Source organism: Bos indicus, chromosome 11 (assembly GCF_029378745.1).
Source record: "Bos indicus isolate NIAB-ARS_2022 breed Sahiwal x Tharparkar chromosome 11, NIAB-ARS_B.indTharparkar_mat_pri_1.0, whole genome shotgun sequence".
Classification (NCBI taxonomy): Eukaryota; Metazoa; Chordata; class Mammalia; order Artiodactyla; family Bovidae; genus Bos; species Bos indicus.
Window position 1 is genome coordinate 36,641,312 of NC_091770.1, and position 21,786 is coordinate 36,663,097.

The 21,786-nt window shown below is 41.1% G+C and overlaps 2 protein-coding genes across 6 annotated transcripts in view; one reads left to right on the forward strand and one right to left on the reverse strand.

Annotated features, from left to right (window-relative positions):
- ACYP2 (acylphosphatase 2) overlaps nucleotides 1–21,786 on the forward strand; it is a 179,633-nt gene that overhangs the window by 108,756 nt on the left and 49,091 nt on the right. The gene's annotated exons all lie outside the window — the stretch shown is intronic.
- On the reverse strand, nucleotides 16,233–18,392 carry TSPYL6 (TSPY like 6). The gene is made up of 2 exons (XM_019969416.2): nucleotides 18,302–18,392; nucleotides 16,233–17,992 (listed from the first exon to the last, which is right to left on the reverse strand). The coding sequence occupies exons 1-2, from the start codon at nucleotides 18,390–18,392 to the stop codon at nucleotides 16,749–16,751; spliced, it is 1,335 nt and encodes a 444-aa protein (XP_019824975.2). The 3' UTR covers nucleotides 16,233–16,748.

Sequence of the window (21,786 nt, forward strand, 5' to 3'; positions counted from 1 at the left end):
TTTTTAAAAACCATAGTATGTTATGTAATTTGTTGATTGTAGATTTTGCTAAGCCATTTGGAAGATTATTAGGAAGAATAATTGAATACAAAATTGTTTAATTATTCATATTACTTGTTTCTGATGTTTATAATAACTATTGGAGGATATCTGTAATTTGAGGAGCTCTAGATTTGTATCCTTAGAAGACACAGTGAATATTCATTTTGGAAAATCATTTATTTAAATAGTTCTCATTTGCTAGTCCTGTCTTTTATTTCATGGAGGAAAAAAATAAAAAGCAAGTAGTGTTTATCCGACTACCTCCATATTTTATAACAGCCCTAAAAACTATACAACTGTATATTCTTTCCAAAGGTTAAGATTTCCTAGATCTAGTTATTCAGTTCAGTCCCTCAGTCATGTCCAACTCTGTGACCCCAAGGACTGCAGCACACCAGGCCTCCCTGTCCATCACCAGACCCCGGAGGTTACTCAAAGTCATGTCCATTCAGTGGGCGATACCATCCAACTATCTCATCCTCTGTCATCCCCTTCTCCTCCTGCCCTCAGTCTTTCCCAGCATCAGGGTCTTTTCAAATGAGTCAGCTCTTTGCATCAAGTGACCAAAGTCTTGGAGCTTCAGCTTCAGCATCAGTCCTTCCAATGAATATTCAGGACTGATTTCCTTTAGGATGGACTGGTTGGATCTCCTTGCAGTCCAAGGGACTCGCAAGAGTCTTCTCCAACACCACAGTTCAAAAGCATCAATTCTTCGGCATTCAGCATTCTTTATAGTCCAATTGTCACATCCATACATAACTACTGGAAAAACCATAGCCTTGACTAGACGGACCTTTGTTGGCAAACTAATGTCTCTGCTTTTTAATATGCTGCCTAGGTTCATAACTTTTCTTCCAAGGAGTAAGCGTCTTTTAATTTCATGGCTGCAGTCGCCATCTGCAGTGATTCTGGAGCCCCAGAAAATAAAGTCTGCCTCTGTTTCCATTGTTTCCCCATCTATTTGCCATGAAGTGATAGGACCAGATGCCATGATCTTAGTTTTCTGAATGTTGAACTTATAAGCCAGATTTTTCACTCTTCTCTCACTTTCCTCAAGAGGCTCTTTAGTTCTTCTTCAGTTTCTGCCATAAGGGTGGTGTCATCTGCATATCTGAGGTTATTGATGTTTCCCTCTGAGATTCATTCCTTTGCCTGAGTCAGGTCTCTGGTAAAATGTGGTTTTCTCAGAGAGGCTTTCCCTGATCATGTTTTCAAAATTATTACTAGATTCCTCCTCTTCTACCCACATTGTGCTCTAATCCTTTACCTGGTTTCAGCTTATTCACAGTACTTATTAAATATGACACAGTATATATTTAACATGTATTTGTTTATTTTCTGTCTCCTTTCATTAGAAAATAAACTCCATGAGAGAGGAGACTTTTTTGTTCCCAGCTATATTGCAATCCTTGGAATAGTATCTGAAGTAGAGTTAAATGCTCAATAAACAACTATGGGACAAATGAATGACTAATGGATGATGAATATAAGAAGATCGAGTTCTCTCATGATAGTGAAGAAAGCAGACAAGGAGAAATAAACTAAGCAAGTATTCTAACATATTTTGTTATTTTGTGTGTGAAGATAGTGTCATTGATCACAGTTCTTTCTGTGATTCTCACTTAAAAGAGCAAAATGGAACATAAGCATGTTTGGAAATATTGCTTTTATTAGTTTAAATTAGCTGGTGTCTCATCATTTAGTTTAGACGTATGTTCCGTAAATTTTTAAAGGCTTTTAATGAAAGAAAATTAAACCTACTGCATTAGGCAGCTTGGACTGTCATAGTAAAATATCATAGACTAGGTGGCTTAAACAACAGAGACTTATTTTCTCTAAGTTCTGGAGGCTAGAAATCTAAGATCTGGGTGCCAGCATGGTCATGGTCTGGTGAGGACTGGCTTGCAGGTGGCTGCCTTCTTACTGTGTTCTCATGTGGCAGAGAGAGCAAGCTCTGGTGTCTCTTCCTTTTCCTGTAAGGGCACTAATCCCACCATTAGGGACCCAGCTCTTGATATCATACAACCTAATTATCTCGCAGAGGCCCCATGTCCAGATACCATCACAGTGAAGTTAGGGCTTCAACGTACAAATTTTGGAAGTGTTCATGCTGCTGCTGCTAAGTCGCTTCAGTCGTTCCGACTCTGCGACCCCATAGACGGCAGCCCACCAGGCTCCCCCATCCCTGGGATTCTCCAGACAAGAACACTGGAGTGGGTTGTCATTGCCTTCTCCGGGAGTGTTCATAGCACCTACCAAATAATATGCATTATTTTCCAGTGAATTAATGAATAGGTACATTCAAAACTCTTCAAGTATTTGTCTTAGAGTGAAATTACAGCAAATGCACATAAAAAACTTAATTATTTTTGCAAAATATTGTGAATGCTTGTAAGTACAAAGGCTAAATTGGCCAGCACCTGGGTAATGCCTGGGCTACTACTTCTTTGTGGTTTGTCAAGGTATCTGTTTATTATGTAGCTATTTAGGGACTCACGTGAACACATCATTTTTTATAGGCCAAAAACCTAACTCTGATCTTCTACTTATCTTTTGTAAATTTATTTCCCTAAATAAATCACAAATCTACTTACCATGCCTAGACCTACACACCATATGCTGTCATTATAGCTACTTAGAATCGTAGTGTAGGTCAAAGCTCCTTGGCTGGAGAACTGACTCCTCTAATAGTAATATTTTTGCATCAGTGGCACCTCCAGTATTTTTCTAGCCTGAGATCAGCATGTCTTCCTGATGTTCACGGCCTATGCTGCTCTTCCAGGAATGTCTCAAGGGGATCCTGCCTGAAAGAAAAGAAGCCACACTCTCACATTCGCTGCCTATAAAGAGAGCGAGCATGGCCTCTGGCTTATGCTTTCAGTCAGTTTCAACACAGAAATGGAACCGACAGTTATCAACTCAGAACTTCCCCTACTGCCCATGTATTTTCTAGTCTAGAATAATGAGGTGAATAAGTGCTTCGTGGCAAAGTTGAGGAGGAAAGCATCCAGCACCTGACTGCTCCTCTCATTCCTCACCTCTGAAGTAGGATTGTTAGCATCTGCTCTGCTCTAGAGGAGTGTTTGGGGCTGTGCCATCTGTCCCTGTTAGAAGCACTGAGCTCATAATGACTAAGAAACCCCAGGGGGTTGTCTAAGCCACCAGGGTTAGAAAGGGACACAGCATTATCACAGCTGAGCTAAAATTTAATATGATTCTTACTTTACCACCCATGGTGACCTAAGAAGGTGGGATGGCAGACAAGCTCTAAATAGAGGAGCTTAGTCATGGCTCACCAGAAAGCCAAAAAGCTGTTTTCATGGTGGAAGAGGGAAGAAGAAACTGGGAAATATTTCTAAATAGTCATATGTTTACATATGAACTTATAAGAGTCGGACACGACTGAGCGACTGATCTGATCTGATCTGTGAGAACTATGTACCTTAAAAATAAGTCCCAAATTTAAAGCATTTATATAAAAAATTGTACATTTACTCACCAATTAAAAATGACGAGCATTCCCCGGAAGAAAGTGTAACCCCAGTAGCCCAGGGGCTGAGAGTTCTGTCATTAGAGGTGGGAATTTCTTCTCAGAATGAAGATAAAATTGTATTCCTACCCGAGTGACCCCAAGGATGGTTGAGAGGGGTCTGGGGTTATTGTAATGAAGGTGGGTAGGATTGAGCACACCCACAGAAGTGTAGCGGGTAGGGAGTGTGTCACCATATCTCAGTAGTGTATTTTTATAAGCTAAATTTTACATGAGGAATGAAGCCACAGTCTTTGAACTAAGAGTGAAAAAGTAGATTATCAGTTTATTAATTTATGGTGGAAAACACACCTCATTCAGCAGTCAACCTGCATGCATTCCAAGATATGGCAAACAGAGACTCATACAAGAAAATTGCCTTTTCCCAAAAAGTAACACTTCATAACTTTTGTAGCCTGGAGAAATCACTCCCTTGTCCACTGTTGAGATGTTTCTTTTTCTAAGAACTTGAAAAAGTTGTCTCTAATCAGAGCTCCTATAGCACACTTAAAGACATAAATACTTTTCTCATTCTCTAACTTTTAGTTTTCCCATTTTTAGTGAACCTCAGCAATAAGGGAATGTCATTTCAGCATTCCCTCCCTCATCAATACCGTAACAAGTAAAAATTCCCAAGACTGAGGCTTATAAGGGTGCAATTTATAGTTGTTATGGAGCATTGGGTTTCTCCAGAGAACATTCAAATTCATGCAGTCCTTTCTCGTTGTTTGGTTGTGCTACATGGCATGCGAGATCTTAGTTCCCTGACCAGGGATTAAACCTGTGCCCCCTGCAGTGGGAGCTTGGAGTTTTAACCTCTGGACCACCAGGGAAGTCTCACAATGGTTGCAGTTAAGATGAGCATCTCTGTGAAATGAGCAGCCCTTCCACAAATGGATTGAGGGACACAATGAGATAGGAGTCAGAAAGCCTGAGGGCTAGACCTAGGGATTTATTACCTAACAGCCTGACCTTGACTGTGTTTTTCTGACTTCAACGGCTTAAGCTGCGAAATGAGATCTCTTTTACCTTTGCCATGGAATCCAGATCTAGCAATTTATTTTAATAATTCTGGAAAGAAAACATTCAGGCCGAAGGGATGAGTTTGATTCTTAATGAAGTAAAGAGGTTTCACAACTTTTTGTTTTTCTTGGTAAAAACTTCACTTTATTTTTGTTCTTTTCTTTGCCTTTGGCTAGCTGGAGAACAAGTGGCCATAGACATGGTCCATGGATTATATTCTTTTCACCCTTGGAGCAAGGAGTCCCAAAGTGGAGCACTCTGCCTCCTCTGAGCAAACACCTTCCAATGAAAGATTTTTAATTAAGTCAATTCAGTTATTATAAATTGAATTAATCTGTAATTTTGGCATATCATGGGAAACTATTTATGACATATGCCAGCTGACCCTCATCCAAATTTCCATGGAAATAGCCAAGTATATACTTGGACTGTTCTAAAATTTCCAGCTGCTTTAAATGTGATATTGAACCTAAGAAACCTTCTATTAGTAAAACGTATTTGAAATGTGTTCTCAGGTGCTCAAGAGGTAGGCCTAGCTTGAAAAAAATTAACTGAAAAGATTCCAGGTGCAACAACCCTGGGATTTCCCTCAAATTTCTTTAATTGAAACCTCTGATATTATTGTGTTGTTTCTACATGAAGTCACACGGGGGAACATACTGCAAAAAGTTCTGCAGTTTTACATTTTTTCTTCTATGAGATACAGACTTAAGTCAGGAGGAGTGGAAGTAGTTATATTCTCCTGAATGATCAAATAAAATTTCTGTTCAAGAGATAAATCATATAGTACCGATTTATTCATCGAATGTATTGCTGTTAGAAGTATGAAGCTATTTCAGATGAGCTAATAGTATATGAGAGAAGCTACCTGTGTATTTTTAACAGGCCCAACAGAAGTGCAGGCACCATGACGACATTGCACGCTTGGTGAACATAATGGCTGGTTGGCCATATTCATAACATTTGAGTTAATCTGTGCAAACGCACACATACTACTGCAGAAATGACTTTCGCAGGGCAGTCATTGCAGTCTGCAGCAATTACAGCATAGTACCAAATAGGATGGAACCACCAGGTTTTGATAAGTAGAATACGTTTACAGAATTAGTAATCCTGAGGTGACCCGGCCCATCACTGATGTCCTTGAGACAGTTGCAAGCTTGCTACTCATTTTACCCCAGGGGTGGTGTGATTATTGGTTTCTTCCATTAATATGGGAAATAGGATTGTATCTGACGTATACTTGGTGCTTTCGGTAAAGTATACATTCAGCTCTCAGTATTCAAGTGGGATTGGCTCCCTGTGGATACCAAAATCTGAGGATGCTCAAGGCACTTATATAAAATGGTGTAGTGTTTGCATATAATCTATGCACAATCTCCTGAATATTTTAGACCATCTCTACATTACCTGCAATACCTAATACAATGCAAATGCTATGTAAATTGTTGCTGGCACATGGCAAATTCAGGTTTTGCTTTTGGAACTTCCTGGAATTAAATATATATTTCAGTCTGCAGTTGGTTGAATCTTTGGATGTAGAACTGATGGATACGGATGGCCAACTGCATAATCTGAAGTTAACTTCCTTCTTTGGCAAATCTCTGAATCAGTAATTTGCAGCCCTTTCGTATACATCCTTTCTCACCATTCTACAAATCTGCTTGTTATGAATTTATGCATTTCTAGTGTGTGATTTTTCTTTTGACTTTCTTATGGATTTTATCCTTACCGTGTAGATTAAAAACTTTTTAATTTTTCAATTTATCAATATTTTCCCTTTATGCCTCCAGATTTTACATAATAGAAAGATCTCCCCACTCCAAGTTAATAAAGAAGGTCTCCTTTGTTCTTATAGTATTTTTAGGATTTTATATTTTTAAAATTTAAGTCTTTGCTCTTTGGGAATTTACCTGGTTGTGTAGCATGAGACATGAATCCAGCTTAATTTTATTACAGATGACTCTCCAGCTGTCTGAAGACAGTTTTTTGAGCTGTTTTCTCTATTCTCCTGATTTCAGACGCCGTATTTATCATACACCATATTCTGTGTGCACGGGGTCTATTTCTAGACTTCCTGTTCCATCCTATTCATTCGTTTGTTTACTCTTGTATGTAGCTTTACATTAAAATGTGTAAACCCCTCATTTCTATTTATTTTGGGGGCTTTCCTTGCCATTTTTTAAAACTGTATTTTGAAATATGCTTGTCTGTCCCTCACTCCTTTCTCAATTTTCGGCCTTCATAGTGTAATGACAATAAATTTCTAAATTAGTTTAGGAAGGATAACTTTATGAGGTTGAAACATCCTATCTAAAAACTTGGTATGCTGTTCTCTTTGTCTCCTCCAGGAATGCTTGAAAATTGTATTCGTAAATCTTACATATTTCTTACATTTTTTTCCTTAGATATTTCATCTTTTACTGTTGCTATTGCAGATGGAGTCTTTCCCCATTTCACTTTTAAACTATGTTTGTTCATCTGAAATGTATTGATATCTATATATAGTAATTCTGTATCATGCTACCTTAACTAAATTTCCTTGTTTATAGTACTTTTCCAGTTGACTACGTCAGATTTTCCATAATGATCACAAATTGTGATAAATTTTATTTCCTTTTCTGAGTTTCTATACTTTTAGTTTCTCTCTCTTATTAACAATATGGTCTGTTAAATAATTGTGGTGACAAGCGAACATCCTTCTTTGTTCCTGACTTTAGTGGGAATGCTTCTACTGTTGCCCCAGTAGTCATGATGGATCACTTTAAGACCAGGGTATATTTTATCAAGATAAGAAAGTGTCCATCTAATTTCTTTATTAAGTTTAAACCTATCTCTAAATAATAAAGCCTTGCTGCTGCTGCTGCTAAGTCACTTCAGTCGTGTCCGACTCTATGCGACCCCATAGACAACAGCCCACCAGGCTCCCCCGTCCCTGAGATTCTCCAGGCAAGAACACTGGAGTGGGTTGCCATTTCCTTCTTCAATGCATGAAAGTGAAACGTGAAAGTGAAGTCTCCCAGTCGTGTCCCCGGCTCTTAGCGACCCCATGGACTGCAGCCCACCAGGCTCCTCCATCCATGGGATTTTCCAGGCAAGAGTACTGGAGTGGGGTGCCATTGAGGGGTGTGTATTTGCAGTCTCCCTAGCATGATAAGATCAAAGTTCTAAAAGGAAACTGAAGACTTTTTAGTCTACCTCAATCCTATCATGAGTAATAAACTGAATCATAGTAATAAATTTTAATCACTTCCTCCAGAAGTCACAAAATTAGACTAGAAAACAAGCTGGAACTAAAAATCATTTTATCTTTGGTGTCACACCAGTGTTCTTTTGGATACACAAAATTAACACTGAAAAATTTTTATAAATATTTTTCTCCTCTGTTGTACATTTTGCTTGAGATTTTCCTGTTTATCCCTTTATTTCCATCATATTGTTGGGATCTCATATGTGCTTTGGCTCTGCATTCTTCCCCATTGCCAAGGAGCCAAGTTTATTAAGGATTTTTAGACAGTGACATAATCCCTTCCCTACTCAGAAGACCTCTGCTATTTGGTCTTCTTGGACAAAGTGTGTTGTCTTCCAAATACTTCTGGTTACTCCTGGAATTAAGGCTGAAAGCTTGTTGGAGCCACTTGAACACCTGAAAATATGCTTCAGCTGTGACAGTGGCTTTAGCAAAGAGATGTGAACCAACAGATATGTCAAAAAATGCCACTGTGTCTTATATTCATTTGTAGGTGGTATTCATATTGCTGAGGAAATTAGGTCATAACATGTTTACAATCCTTAAAGGAAAAAACAATCAGAAGTATTGTACTTCTGATTTTGATGTGTTATAACTTTCATTAATAAACATCAAAATTAGTAAACATTTTATATGCTAAGAAAATTTGTATACAAATGGGAAAAATCGTATCCATTTGGCAAATTATTTTCTACTGTAAAAAAGATATTAGTAGCATTTCTACCTGTGTATAGTTACTGGATTCTGGAGTCAGACTTGGGTTTGAATCCTGGCTTTAAATGAGTCCCATTTTCCTAATCTGCAAAATGGAATCAGGAATGCCTTGTAGAGTGTTATAAGGATTAAGAGAATAATGTACATGAAGTGCTTAGGAAAGTGAAACTATGATGTAGCCCTTAATGAATGAGAACTGTTATTAGTATAGCCTGTTGTTAAGGGCTATAATGGACATGGGCATTATGGAAAAACATAATGGACATGGACCAACAGACTGGTTCCAAATCGGGAAAGGAGTACATCAAGGCTGTAAATTGTCACCCTGCTTATTTAACTTATATGCAAAGTACATCATGAGAAATACTGGGCTGGATGAAGCACAAGCTGGAATCAAGATTGCTGGGAGAAATATCAGTAACCTCAGATATGCAGATGACACCACCCTTATGGCAGAAAGTGAAGAAGAACTAAAGAGTCTCTTGATGAAAGTGAAAGAGGAGAGTGAAAAATTTGGCTTAAAACTCAACGTTCAGAAAACTAAGATCATGGCATCCAGTTCCATCACTTCATGGCAAATAGATGGGGAACAATGAAAACAGTGAAAGACTTTATATTTTGGGGCTACAAAATCATTGCAGATGGTGACTGCAGCCATGAAATTAAAAGACGTTTGCTCCTTGGAAGAAAAGCTATGACCAACCTAGACAGCATATTAAAAAGCAGGGACATTACTTTGCCTACAAAGGTCCATCTAATCAAAGCTATGGTTTTTCCAGTAGTCATGTATGGATGTGAGAGTTGGACTATAAAGAAAGCTGAGCACCAAATAATTGATGCTTTTGAACTGTGGTGTTGGAGAAGACTCTTGAGAGTCCCTTGGACTGCAAGGAGATCTAACCAGTCCATCCTAAAGGAAATCAGTCCTGAATATTCATTGGAAGGGCTGATGCTGAAGCTGAAACTTCAATACTTTGGCCACCTGATGCAAAGAACTGACTCACTGGAAAAGACCCTGGTGCTGGGAAAGATTGAAGGCGGGAGGAGAAGGGGATGACAGAGGATGAGATGGTTGGATGGCATTACCGACTTGATAGACATGAGTTTGAGCAAGCTCTGGGAGTTGGTGATGGACAGGGAAGCCTGGCATGCTGCAGTCCATGGGGTTGCAAATAGTTGGACACAACTGAGTGACTGAAATGAACTGGACTGAAGGGCTATAATAAAGCCTGCTGTTTTTCTTTAAATTACATGAAATTACAGGTCATGGAACTAATATAACAATTTTGACTCAACTGATCTATAATTGCAGAACAGCTCAGTTATCAACATAACCTCCTTTCTGAGATTTAGAACTAAGACACTTGTGAGGATTTGACTGAAATCTGCCCTGGCTCTTGTTTCTTGGGAATTATATGGACAGGTATGGAAATTAACACTTAACCTAAAACATCAAGCCTAAAATTATGTTATTACCTTTTTAAAATTAGGTTTTCAGTAGCCAATTAATTTTTTCTCATTGTCCACTCAGTGGAATAAACTAGTACAAAAGATTAATATGATGCATACTCTACACATTAGAGCTAAAAAGGACTCAGGCATTTTTTGCTTACACAATCATTAAGTAATTTTGGACTGTGTAATTTTTCCTAAACATATGTATCCTTAAGGATATATAGATGAAAAAATAAATTCCACACTGTGAAGAAGCTTACCATATGGTATCTAGAAAGGCACTTAAAAGCCACCTTCATATAATATATGCCTTCCTTAGTACCCCTAACCTTTTGATGTGGGAAGTAGTGCTCTTGCACAGTCCTGTGGAACCCTATGGTTGCCCTTATTTTAGTATTTTATGCTGTACATTGTCTTCTATGCAATACTGTAGGCTACTTGAGGACAGGGACCATGTATTACTCATTACAGAAAAAAAATAGCTAAACATGATCTTGCCCCTTAAAATTGAGAAAAAGGGCATATAAACTGCTAACACATATAAAGAACTAACAGATATAAACTTGTATGAAATAAATTCTATGGGAAGTAGGAGGTTTCAGAGGCTATTTAGGGGAGATGGCATTTGAATTGAATTCAGAAGGAATGGTCGGATTTCCAAACATAAGAAAGTGAGGAAGAGAATCCACGATGGGAACATCATGAGCAAAGGCACAGAGGCAGAACTGCGTATGGGCTGCTTGAGGAACAGCACGGACTCCAATGTGAGTGGACTCTGGCAAGAGTGTTGGGCAGGGGCTTGACTGGAACTGCCCTTGAATGCAATTATAAGGTGTTAAGACTGTCTTCTGTAGGCAGTGGTGTTTTTGTCTTGTAACTTTATTTTTGACTGTGCTGGGTCTGCATTGCTGCGTGGGCTTTTCTCTAGTTGCCACGAGCACAGGCAGCTCTCTAGTTGCATGCAGTCCATGGCCTTACTGCAGTTGCTTCTCTGGTGGTGGACACAGGTTCTAGGGCACGCAGGCTCAGGAGTTGCGGCACTTGGGTTGTGGTTCCCAGGCTTTAGAGCACAGGCGCAATCACTGTGGCGCATGGGCTTACTCACTCAGTGGTATGTGGGATCTTACAGATTAGGGATCGAACCCATGTCTCCTCCACAGTGGTGCAAAGATATTTGTGCAAAAGGGATTAGATCACTTTGTCAGTAGTGTGAATGATGGGAAGACAAAGATCAGATTCAAGAAGGGAAGCCTGGAGATTTCTAATAATATAGACAAGAGATGTTGAAGTAAAAACAGAGAAAGGAAGAGAGCAATTCTGGAAACACTGTGCAAATGGACAGGTCAGACCCTGGTCTTGGACTGAGGGTTGGAGATTCCAATTTGAGTCCTTTTCTCAAAGGTGATGGCAGAAGCTCTGGAAGTGGCTAAGGTCACCTAGGGAGAGCAGAGATAAAGTAAGCTGGGGAGGCTACAGAACCTTGGGGAAGGCTTATATTTAAGGGTAAGTAAATCCAGATTTAGAAGAAAAGACATTTCAAACTTATTGAAAAGATGAGGAAAACTGTGTCTTCAGAATTAATTGGTTTGCCTAGTTTGGGGGCTTCCCAGGTGGCTTAGTGGTAAAGAACCCGCCTACCAATGCAGGGGACCCGGGTTCAATCCCTGGGTCAGGAAGCTCGGCTGGAGGAGGACATAGCAGCCCATTCCAGTATTCTTGCCTGGAGAGTCCCCATGGACAGAGGACATGGCTGAAGCGACTTAGCACTGGCACTTAGCACAGCACTAGTTTATGGCTGAGCCCTTTAGAACCCAGGTACCAGGTGTCCGACTTACAACTCAGTGCACTATTCGTTTAACACTCTAGACCCTAGTTTAATGCCAAACTGAAAAATCCGACCCACCGCCTCTTCCATACTCATCTATTTTGGTAAGACAGACTAAACTTGAATTTTAGGATTCTGAAATTGAATCCTATGTCTCTTTTGCTTCCAGCTACCAATAGCAAAGAGAAAATTTTGCCATTGGAAAATTCAGGGCGAGCCATCCATGTGGATGCCATTTAAAATTAAAATGTGTGATATGAATTGATAGTTTGTAAAAAGTCTAATTAAATCTACCTTATGTTTCAAAGGCAGTTAGTTGATCTTATATATTATTACATGTTTTTATATCCTTCATGTTAAAAAATCTGCCATTTTAAGCTCTGAAGTATCCTTATTGTCCCAATATATCTTGTAATATACAGAAATGGAAAGATTTTGTTCAAATAAGCCAAACTAAATGCTTTCTTTAGTTTTGCAGAAGATTTTGTTGCTATTAATATTGCTGTCTTCTATGGCATGTGCCAAAGGTATAGTTTGAAACTCTGTTTTTAACTCAGTGAAATATTTATATCTCAAATAAAGGGAGGGCTTAGAAGAAAGGATATGAAACTGATACAGATCATTTTAAGAAGCAAGTATATGAAGGGGCCAAGTCTCAGAAATAGCATCATCTTTGCTGAACAACAGAGTTAAGTAATATGTGAATTTTATCATTTATTTAGCTGGAAGAACCAAGCTTTGAAAATGAACTATCACAAGTCATGATTAATCAACTGTTTACAACTCAACTCTGATAAAAGTCAGTTGACAAAATGAGCAGGAGCAATATAAATACTAAAGGTTGATGTCGCATACCAAGATAAAAAATTTACTCCCAGGAAATGGATTTTAACCATTTGTGGTGTAGAAAATGATCTTATTAGAAATCTAATACATGGACTATAGGCTATAAAGCCTACCCCCCCAAAATCTGAAACATACTTTTAAATTGGCCAATCATCTTCTCACATTAAAGTTCCAGAAAAATGGTGGGTTTTTTTTTTTTCTTTGCTTACTTTGGGTTTCTTTTCAATTTTTGTTTTTCTTAAGTAGGCTTATTTTATTAAATATGCATATAGAAAAATACGTTTCACAAGTGCACAACTCAAAGAAGCACTGAAAATTGAATATACCCATGTATGTAGCATCCAGATCAAGACAGACATCTCCAGCCCTTCAGAATCTACCATCACACTCCCTTCCAGTCATTGGGATACCAGCCCTCCCATCCTCTGCAGCTGTTGGGGAGACAGTGATCATGGGTCTCTGATATTTCTGCCTATCTTGTGAGCAGAGATACTGCCTGCCTTTGTTCAGAGTATCTCTTCAAGCTTATTTAGATAGCCTTGAAAGACAACAGAGAATGTTTTTCTCTACAGGAAAGGGCAGTTTTGCTTAAGTCTTGAAAATATAGAAAAGTTGTATCTCTTACTATTGTCTTTTATTATACTGCTTGATGGGACTTCCCTGGTGGCTCAGATGGGAAAGAATCTGCCTGCAATGTGGGAAATCCGGGTTCGATCCCTGGGTCAGGAAGATCCCCTGGAGAAAGGATTGGCTGTAGAATTGCATGGACAGAGGAGCCTGGTGGGCTACAGTCCAACGGGACCACAAAGAGTTGGATATGACTGAGTGACTAACACTTTCATACTGTTTAATGAATTAAAGATGTGTCCCTTCAGTGCAAAGGGTAGGCATGTTCACTCCCCATTATGAAAGACTGTGGTGACCTAAACTCAGGTTCCTCTTCTGTAATGCCGCCCAGTATGTGTGCAGGTGTCACCTGGCTTTCTTCACATTGCATAATTAGGAAGTAGGGGTCAAGAAGTCTATTGACATAGACTTTTGAGTTGCAAGGTTCTTTGTCTATGACTCAGCATCCATTAACTAGGCAGACTAAAATAATAGTTTGTAAGCAGAATAAAATCTCAGACTCTTCACTGTTCTTTGTAGAATCACTATTTCAACTTCTACCACCATAGATTTATCTGTTTTTAAAATTCATATATAAATGGAATTGTACAGCATGTACTCCTGTGTCTGGGGCTTTCCAGATGGCTTAAGTAAAGAAATCTAGTGGTAAAGAATCTACCTGGCAATGCAGGTAGATATAAGAGACCCGGGTTCAATCCCTGGGTTGGGAAGATCCCCTGGAGGAGGGCATGGCAACCCACTCCAGTATTCTTGTCTGGAGAATCCCATGGACAGAGGAGCTTGGTGGGCTGCAGTCCATACGGTCACACAGATTTGGCCATGACTGAAGCAACTTGGCATCCATGCAGTCTTATATCTAGCTTCTTTCATCCAAGCTCATGTTTGTGAGATCCCTTTGTAATATTTCATATAAGCAAAGTTTTAAAATTTTCTCATAGCATTCCATCATGTGACTATTTTAAAACTTACTTTTTCTGCTGTTGATGGATTCTGGGGGCAGTTCCCTCTATTAGAACTGTGCTGTTATAAACACTTCCATGCATGTCTTTGTGAATATATATGTATGTATTTCTGTTGGGTATGTTCCCAGAGCTGGATCTGAGGGTGTGCATAGATGCTGCCAATCAATTTTCTAAAGTATTTGTACCAAGCTACTCTTCCAAGAGTAGTGTTCATGCATCCCGATTTTTCTGTGTATTTTTCCACCCTTGCTATTTTCTTTTTAGTTTATTTTTTTTATACTGACATGCTTTTATTTTACCAACATGCAAATAAGGAAAGAAAAATATGCCAGTGGTACACTTCCAATTTTACAGAGAAACCTCCCAAGTATTTCTGCCATTCAGAGAGAGAGATATATCAATAATTAAGTTGTTACCAGGATAAATTGTGAAGACAGTCAGAGCCACAAATTTTTGTGTGTTATTTTTCCATAAAGACAATCATTTCCAAAGTCTTCAGAGTCTGGCAAGACCAAGTTATTCAATTTTACTTCTAAAGATACAGTTTTAACAGAAACAAGTTGAAAATCATCATGAATATTCACAAAAATTTCCATATTGTACAAGAAAGAGATTAGCATCCTTTCAAATGTTCTCAACTGAAAGCCAAAGAAAACCTATACAGCCGCATCTTCCCAGTAAACAGAAACAGAGAAAGTAATAGGTTTTACTAAATACTAGTGAAATTAAGGACATAGTATTAATCTTCCACATAATTGCATTGTTTGAATTTCTTTAAAGAACCCATCTCTCAGCAACATAGTTAGTATTTCAACTACCTTCAGTTCTCCCATCCCAATCCTGAGAAAAATATTTCTCCTTCCATCACCACTGACAAGAGAAGATACCCTTCCTTGCAGGCTCTCAGTCAATCCAGTTTTCATTCTAGGCCCATATTTTCCCTGGGTCATTTCTGCCTCTGGGCGTCTGTTCAGTTTTCTTTCTTAGGGCGGGCAGTCGCCCCAGTCTCTTCAGTTCTCCCATCCATTCATTCCATATACATCTACCTTTCTTCCAACTGTCTGGGTATTGCTAGGATGGGTGATGGCTGGGAAGACAGCAGAGAGGAGTAAGGGCTCTGGTAGTCTCCTTACAGGACCATCTCTCTGCCTCTTGAAATAGTAAAGACCCAAGTTAAACTGCCTCCTTGTGGTGGTCATTTTGGCTTGTCTCAGGTCAGATTTGGAGAGGGAAATGGCAGCCCACTCCAGTATTCTTGCCTGGAGAATCCCATGGACAGAGGAACCTGGCAGGCCATGGTCCATGGGGTCGCAGATAGTCAGACACGACTGAAGCGACTAAGCACGCGCACAAGTTAAACCGCAAAGCCTGCTTCTGCAGATGTTTCTGAGCTACCATTTTTAAAAAAAGAGATAGGACAGATATAAGAAAGAGAGGGAGAAAGAGAAGAGGAACTGTTTGCCCTGGCACTGCTGGCTCTTCATCATGTTCAGGATGAAGAAGGGAGACAAATGAAAGTATCTAACCTTTGTATGGTTTTACTGGTTGAGGCTGAGAAAACCTGATACTTGTCAAGGACACCATCATTATCCTTGCCATGTAAATGAGTCTAACTTATCCCCTCAACCACTTGCCTGATGGTAAAAGTAGGGTTCCTGAGTGATGGTGAGGAATTGAGTTCTTTTAGAGGAGAAATACTGGAGTGGGTAGCCGTTCCCTTCTCCAGGGGATCTTCCAAATCCAGGGATCAAACCCAGGTCTCCCGCATTGTAGGCGGATTCTTTACCATCTGAGCCACCAGCAAAGCCCAGAGGAGAAATAGAAAGGTCTTTTACATGCTGGCAGGAAACCTGGGTCTACCACCAATTCTGAAGATTCTTGTTTACCAAAAACTAGAAAGTGGACCTAACAAGGTCTAGAAAATGTTCATCCAGCAGGGGGCAGCCTAAGGGGGTGGGCGTTGCATCCAGTTGCAGGCAGCAGTAGGTGATCAGAGAAGCAGGAAGAGCGATGGGGTTGCATAAATCAGAGACCAAGCAGCCCACTGCTGTTCTCTCTTGACTTTATTTAATGCCCAGCAGTTGTCCACAGGCCATGTGCAAAGCAGAATGAGTAAAACAGGCTCTTAAACATAGCTGAAAATCCAGGTGGTAGTAACCAGACCAGAAGCCTTGGGAACAGTGTCCAAGCAGTGCTGACAAAGGCAGAGAAATCTACATTTGTTTGACTTAGAAGAAGGTGAGCCACCATGGTACCGCATGTAGTATTAACACAGGACATCAAGAAGACCATGGGGAAGTGGAGCAGCATGGCCACGAAGGTCTCAGTCGTGAAAGCTGAGAGAACTGAATGTCCATGGAAGGTGTAGAAAGGTCAGCACAAAACCAGTAAAAGGCATACCCTTGCTGTAGCCAAGGCCCAGGTCGGGCAGGAGGTGGCAGGGGACCTGTGTGGGAGTATTCCCAAGAGCAAAGGTTAGCCAGATTGGAACCCAGGGGGCCTGGGGGTCTCCACTGGTTCCCTTATCTGGAGAAGTCTAGCTCTATGGGGCGCTTCATCCAATAGGTAGTATTGCAGTGCCTTTGGCCAGAGGTCCTCTTTGATAATCTCAGCAATCCTGTCAGACTCTGGAAGGCTGTTGTCTGAAAACCAAGCAAAAAAGCCACACATGAGGTCTTGGTTCCTATAAAGGAAGACCTGGGCTTCATGACCTGGGTGCCATATGATTGGAGTGGAAAGGGAGACCACTTGGCCGGAGGGTGTGACCTCGTATTCCTTCACAAGCCACTTGTTTCTGAAGTATGGGTTTCTTCGAAAAAGGAACTTGAATTTATAGCCCATCCTAGGATGTCTGAGCTCCTTCACCTCCAAACTGGCTAAGTAGCTGAATATCTCTGCATCTCTGCCTCTAATCAGAGCAGATAGCTGCGGGTGGTTCCGAAAGGCAGTGACCCAGAAGCCGGGGATGTGCCGAATGACGTGCTTCCTCCACTGGAGGTAGTGATCACGCACGCGCCTGTACCTGCGCTCCACCTGGAGGAAGGCCGGGTCAGCCTGAGCGTCCCCAGCGTCCACTTCCAGCTGGTTGGAGTCCAGGGCCTTCAGGTGGAGACTCTCACTCCGGGTTGGGGGCCCTGCGTCGTCCTTTGCCTCCTTTACCCCTCTGTGTTTCTCCACTGCTTCCCTTTCCTCACCCACCTGCTTCTCCACTTCAACCTTCTCCTCCTGGTTCGCTGCTTCTGAGAACATGGGGCCCCTTTCGGTCTTTGCTTTCGCAGCCTTCCATCCAGCCGTCAGCTCAGACTCTGATCTCCCAGTGTCACAGGTTTCTAGGGCCTTCTCCCCACCAGTTTCACACTGAAAACCATTTCCCAGGCTGCCGTTGGCTGCCCCAGAGGCAGAGGTTGCTTCCCTGCCCTCCCTGGGTGGCTCGACCTCCTCTAGTCCCACTCGGGCCACTCCACGACTGTGAGCCCCAGCACTTGGGAGCTGGGGAGTAGGGCTGGAGTCCGCGGGGGCCTGGCGTGCGCCCCCCTCCTCCGGAAGCTGGAGCGGTGGGAGCGCAACAGTTTCCAAGCTGCCCTCACTCCCCTCCACCAGCACCTGGGTTTCCTCTAGAAGCTTCTGGCACTGCTGCGGTCCGGTTCTCCCAGGCCGTGGTCCGGAGTAGTGAAGGTATGGGCTTAGGGAGGAAGGATCCCTTGGCTCTAACAGGGACGCTCATGTAGGCCAGCCTGACCAGCTGTTTGTTGGCATCTGTTTTCCTCACAAAAGACTAACTCATGCAAACCAGGGGATTGTGCCACCCACCCTGCAGTCTCAGGAGACCCACCCTTCAGCTTCCCGATACTCACCCCTCAGTCTGTAGACACTCACTCTCCATCTCATCTAGTCTAGTTCTATAGGTTCTGCCATCCTTTTTATTCTCAGTATTCTGGTGCATGTGTGATATTGTCACACGGTGGTTTTAATGTGCATGTACCTAATGTCTGAGGAATTGAGAATCTTTCACGTGGTTTTGATTTTACCATTTGGATATCCGCTTTGTGTTAAGTCTAAGAGTCTTTGCTCCACGTTTTCTATTGCGTATTCTGTATTTTTTGTGTTGTAGGAATCCATTGTACATGCTAGATACAAATCATTTTTCAGATCTGTGTATTGCAAATATCTTTTCCCCTCTGAGTTGCTTTTTAACTATCTTGGAGAAGGAAATGGCAACCCACTCCAGTGTTCTTGCCTGGAGAATCCAAGGGACGGCAGAGCCTGGTGGGCTGCCGTCTATGGGGTCACACAGAGTTGGACATGACTGAAGCGACTTAGCAGCAGGAGCAGCAGCAACAGCAGTGATGTCTTTTAATGAACAAAAGTCTTTAATCATATATTGCAGTTTATCATTTTTCCCCTTTAGATCAGTGCTTTTTGTGCCCTGTTAAGAAATCTTGCCTTTCTATTATTGTTCTCATTTATATCTGCAGTCCATTTGGAGTTGCTTTTTGCCAATGGTGTGATAGGAGTCAAGATTCATTTTCCCCCCATATGACTGAATGACCAAGCAGTATTTATTGAAGGGAACATCCTTTCCCCATGCATAGGGTTTTAAATGTTTCCATTAAAAGTGACATATGTGATTGGTCAGAGCTAGTCAGATGGCCTTGCCTAACTTTAAGGGGTCAGAGAAGTAAAACCTTGCCTGAGATTGCAAGGAGAAGGAAGCTGAAAATACTGGTGAGCACTGTATATCACTCATCATAGACTCTAAGGTGAGTAGTGTGTACAAGACCAGCAGAGTTAGGCCAAAGAAAGGAGAGAAAAGGTAATGATGAACATAAAAGGAGAAATTAATGAAAGACAATAAATAGAAAGTATCAACCAAAGATTAATAATAAAAGGAGAGAGAATAAGTAAACAATATTTGGAATGGAAAATATAGTCACAGTACTGATTTAAGGAAATATAAGAGAACATGTTGGACAAACTTACACTAGTACATTTTCAAACTTGGATGAAATATATGAATTTATGGAAATATAACTCAACACTGAAATGCAGTGAAAAAAACTAAATAGACGTGGAAATAAACAGAATCAAGGGTTAAAAAAAAAACAAAAAACTTCCTACAAAATGAGCATGAGGCTAAACGGTTTGAGACAAATACTTCCTTAACCTTCAAGGAACACATGACTGTGTGCCTGTGGCATGCCTACTACTATTTTAGGCTCTTAGGATATATATTATTAAACAGAACAAAGATTTCTTCACTCTTGGAGCTTCTAGCAGAGGAAAAAACAATAATAAAAAAGTAGACAATATTGTAAAGTAATTAGCCTCCAATTAAAATAAATAAATTTAAATTAAAAAAGTAAAACATATTAGAAAGTGATAAGTGCTATGGATAAAACAATACATAGTATTGAGTAAGGGGATTGAGAGTTGTGGGGGTAGGGAACTGGGAGCAGACTGTGGTTTTGAGAGGGTAGTCAGAGAAAAGGGCTTCCCAGGTGGCACAGTGGTAAAGAGTCAGCCTGCCAGCGCAGGAGATGCGGGCTTAATCCCTGAGTCAGGAAGATCCCCTCGAGAAGAGAATGGCAACCCACTCAGTATTCTTGCCTGGGAAATCCCATGGACAGAGGAGCCTGGCAGGCTACAGTCTCAGTTCAGTTCAGTCGCTCAGTCATGTCTGACACTCTGTGACCCCCTGGACTGCAGCACACCAGGCTTCCCTGTCCACCACCAACTCCCGGAGTCTACCCAAATCCATGTCCATCGGGTCGGTGTTGCCATCCAACCATCTCATCCTCTGTTGTCCCCTGCTTCTCCTGCCTTCAGTCTTTCCCAGCATCAGGGTCTTTTCCAGTGAGTCAGTTCTTCGCATCAGGTGGCCAAAGGATTGGAGTTTCAGCTTCAGCATCAGACCTTCCAATGAATATTCAGGACTGATTTCCTTTAGGATGGACTGGTTGGATATCTTTGCAGTCCAAGGGACTCTCAGGAGTCTTCTCCAGCACCACAATTCAAAAGCATCAATTCTTTGGCACTCAGCTTTCTTTATAGTCCAACTCTCATATCCATACATGACCACTGGAAAAACCATAGCCTTGACTAGACGGACCTTTGTTGGCAAAGTAATGTCTCTGCTTTTTAGTATGCTGTCTAGATTGGTCATAGTTTTTCTTTCAAGAAGCAAGCACCTTTTAATTTCATGGCTGCAGTGACCATCTGCAGTGATTTTGGATGCTCCCCCTCCCCCCAAAATAAAAGTCTCTCACTGTTTCCATTGTTTCCCCATCTATTTGCCATGAAGTGATGGGACCAGATGCCATTGATCTTAGTTTCTTGAATGTTGAGTTTTAAGCCAGCTTTTTCACTCTCCTCTTTCACTTTCATCAAGAGGCTCTTTAGTTCTTCTTCACTTTCTGTCATAAGGGTGGTGTCATCTGCACATCTGAAGCTACAGTCTATGGGATCACAAAGAGTTGGATGTGACTGAGCACAGTCAGAGGAAACCTCACTGAAAAGATTTTGGCAAAGATTCAAAGAAGGAAGGATTTAGCTCAGTGGATATTCTGGAGAGGAGCATTCTAGGAAGAAAGAGGAGCTAAACAGAAGCCTTAGGACAGAAACATGCTTAGGGTGTTCAGGGGATAACCAGAAGGAGATCAGTGTGACTGGAGCAGGGTGAATGAGAGAGGCCAGATCAAGCAGGATATTACATAATATTGTAAGAAGTTTGGTTTTATTCTTAGTGATGTGGGAAACCACTATAGAATTTTGGGCAGAGGACTCAAAATTGGATGCATTTTGCATGGATCACTGGCTCCTGAGTGAAGAATAGACTGTGTGGGGACAATGATAGATATAGGGAGATGTTTTAGAAGGCTATCAAAGTAATCAAGGTGAAGGTGATATTCCACAGTGGACTTGGGTAGCGCATATAGTATGATGGTAAAGCTGGCACGATTTCATGGTGAACTGGATACAGGGTATAAGAGAAGCAAAGAAGTCAAGGATGATGCCATGAATTTTGACCTGAGCAACTGATAGGATGAAGCTGCCAGACGCAGATATAAGGCATGTTATGATAGAAGAGACCTTTGCAGGAAAATCAGAAGTTGCTTTTGGACATGTTAAGTTTGAGATGACTTTGGATGAGAGTTGAGATAACAAGTGGGCATTATGAGACTGGAACACAAGAGAGGTCTAGGGTGGGGATACATACTTGGAAGTAATCAGCACACATATTTAAAGCAATATTTAAAGCAGGATGAAATCACTAAGGATGTGAGTAGCAATAGACCAAGCCCTGAAAATGAAAGTGAAGTCGCTCAGTCATGTCCGACTCTTTGCGACCCCATGGACTGTAGCCCTCCTCCATCCATGGGATTCTCCAGGCAAGAATACTGGAGTGGGTTGCCATTTCCTTCTCCAGGGGATCTTCCTGACCCAGGGATCAAAGCCCGGTCTCCTGCATTGCAGGCAGACGCTTTAACCTGAGCCACCAGACCAATCCCTAGGG

Bases quoted from the DNA above. Each gene is read 5' to 3' on its own strand.
- TSPYL6 (XM_019969416.2), bottom strand. From the start codon at position 18,392: ATGGATTCCTACAACACAAAAAATACAGAATACGCAATAGAAAACGTG. The intron at 17,993-18,301 runs GTAAAATCAAAA...GGCCTACATGAG, and splicing joins ACAAAGCGGATATCCAAATG to CGTCCCTGTTAGAGCCAAGG.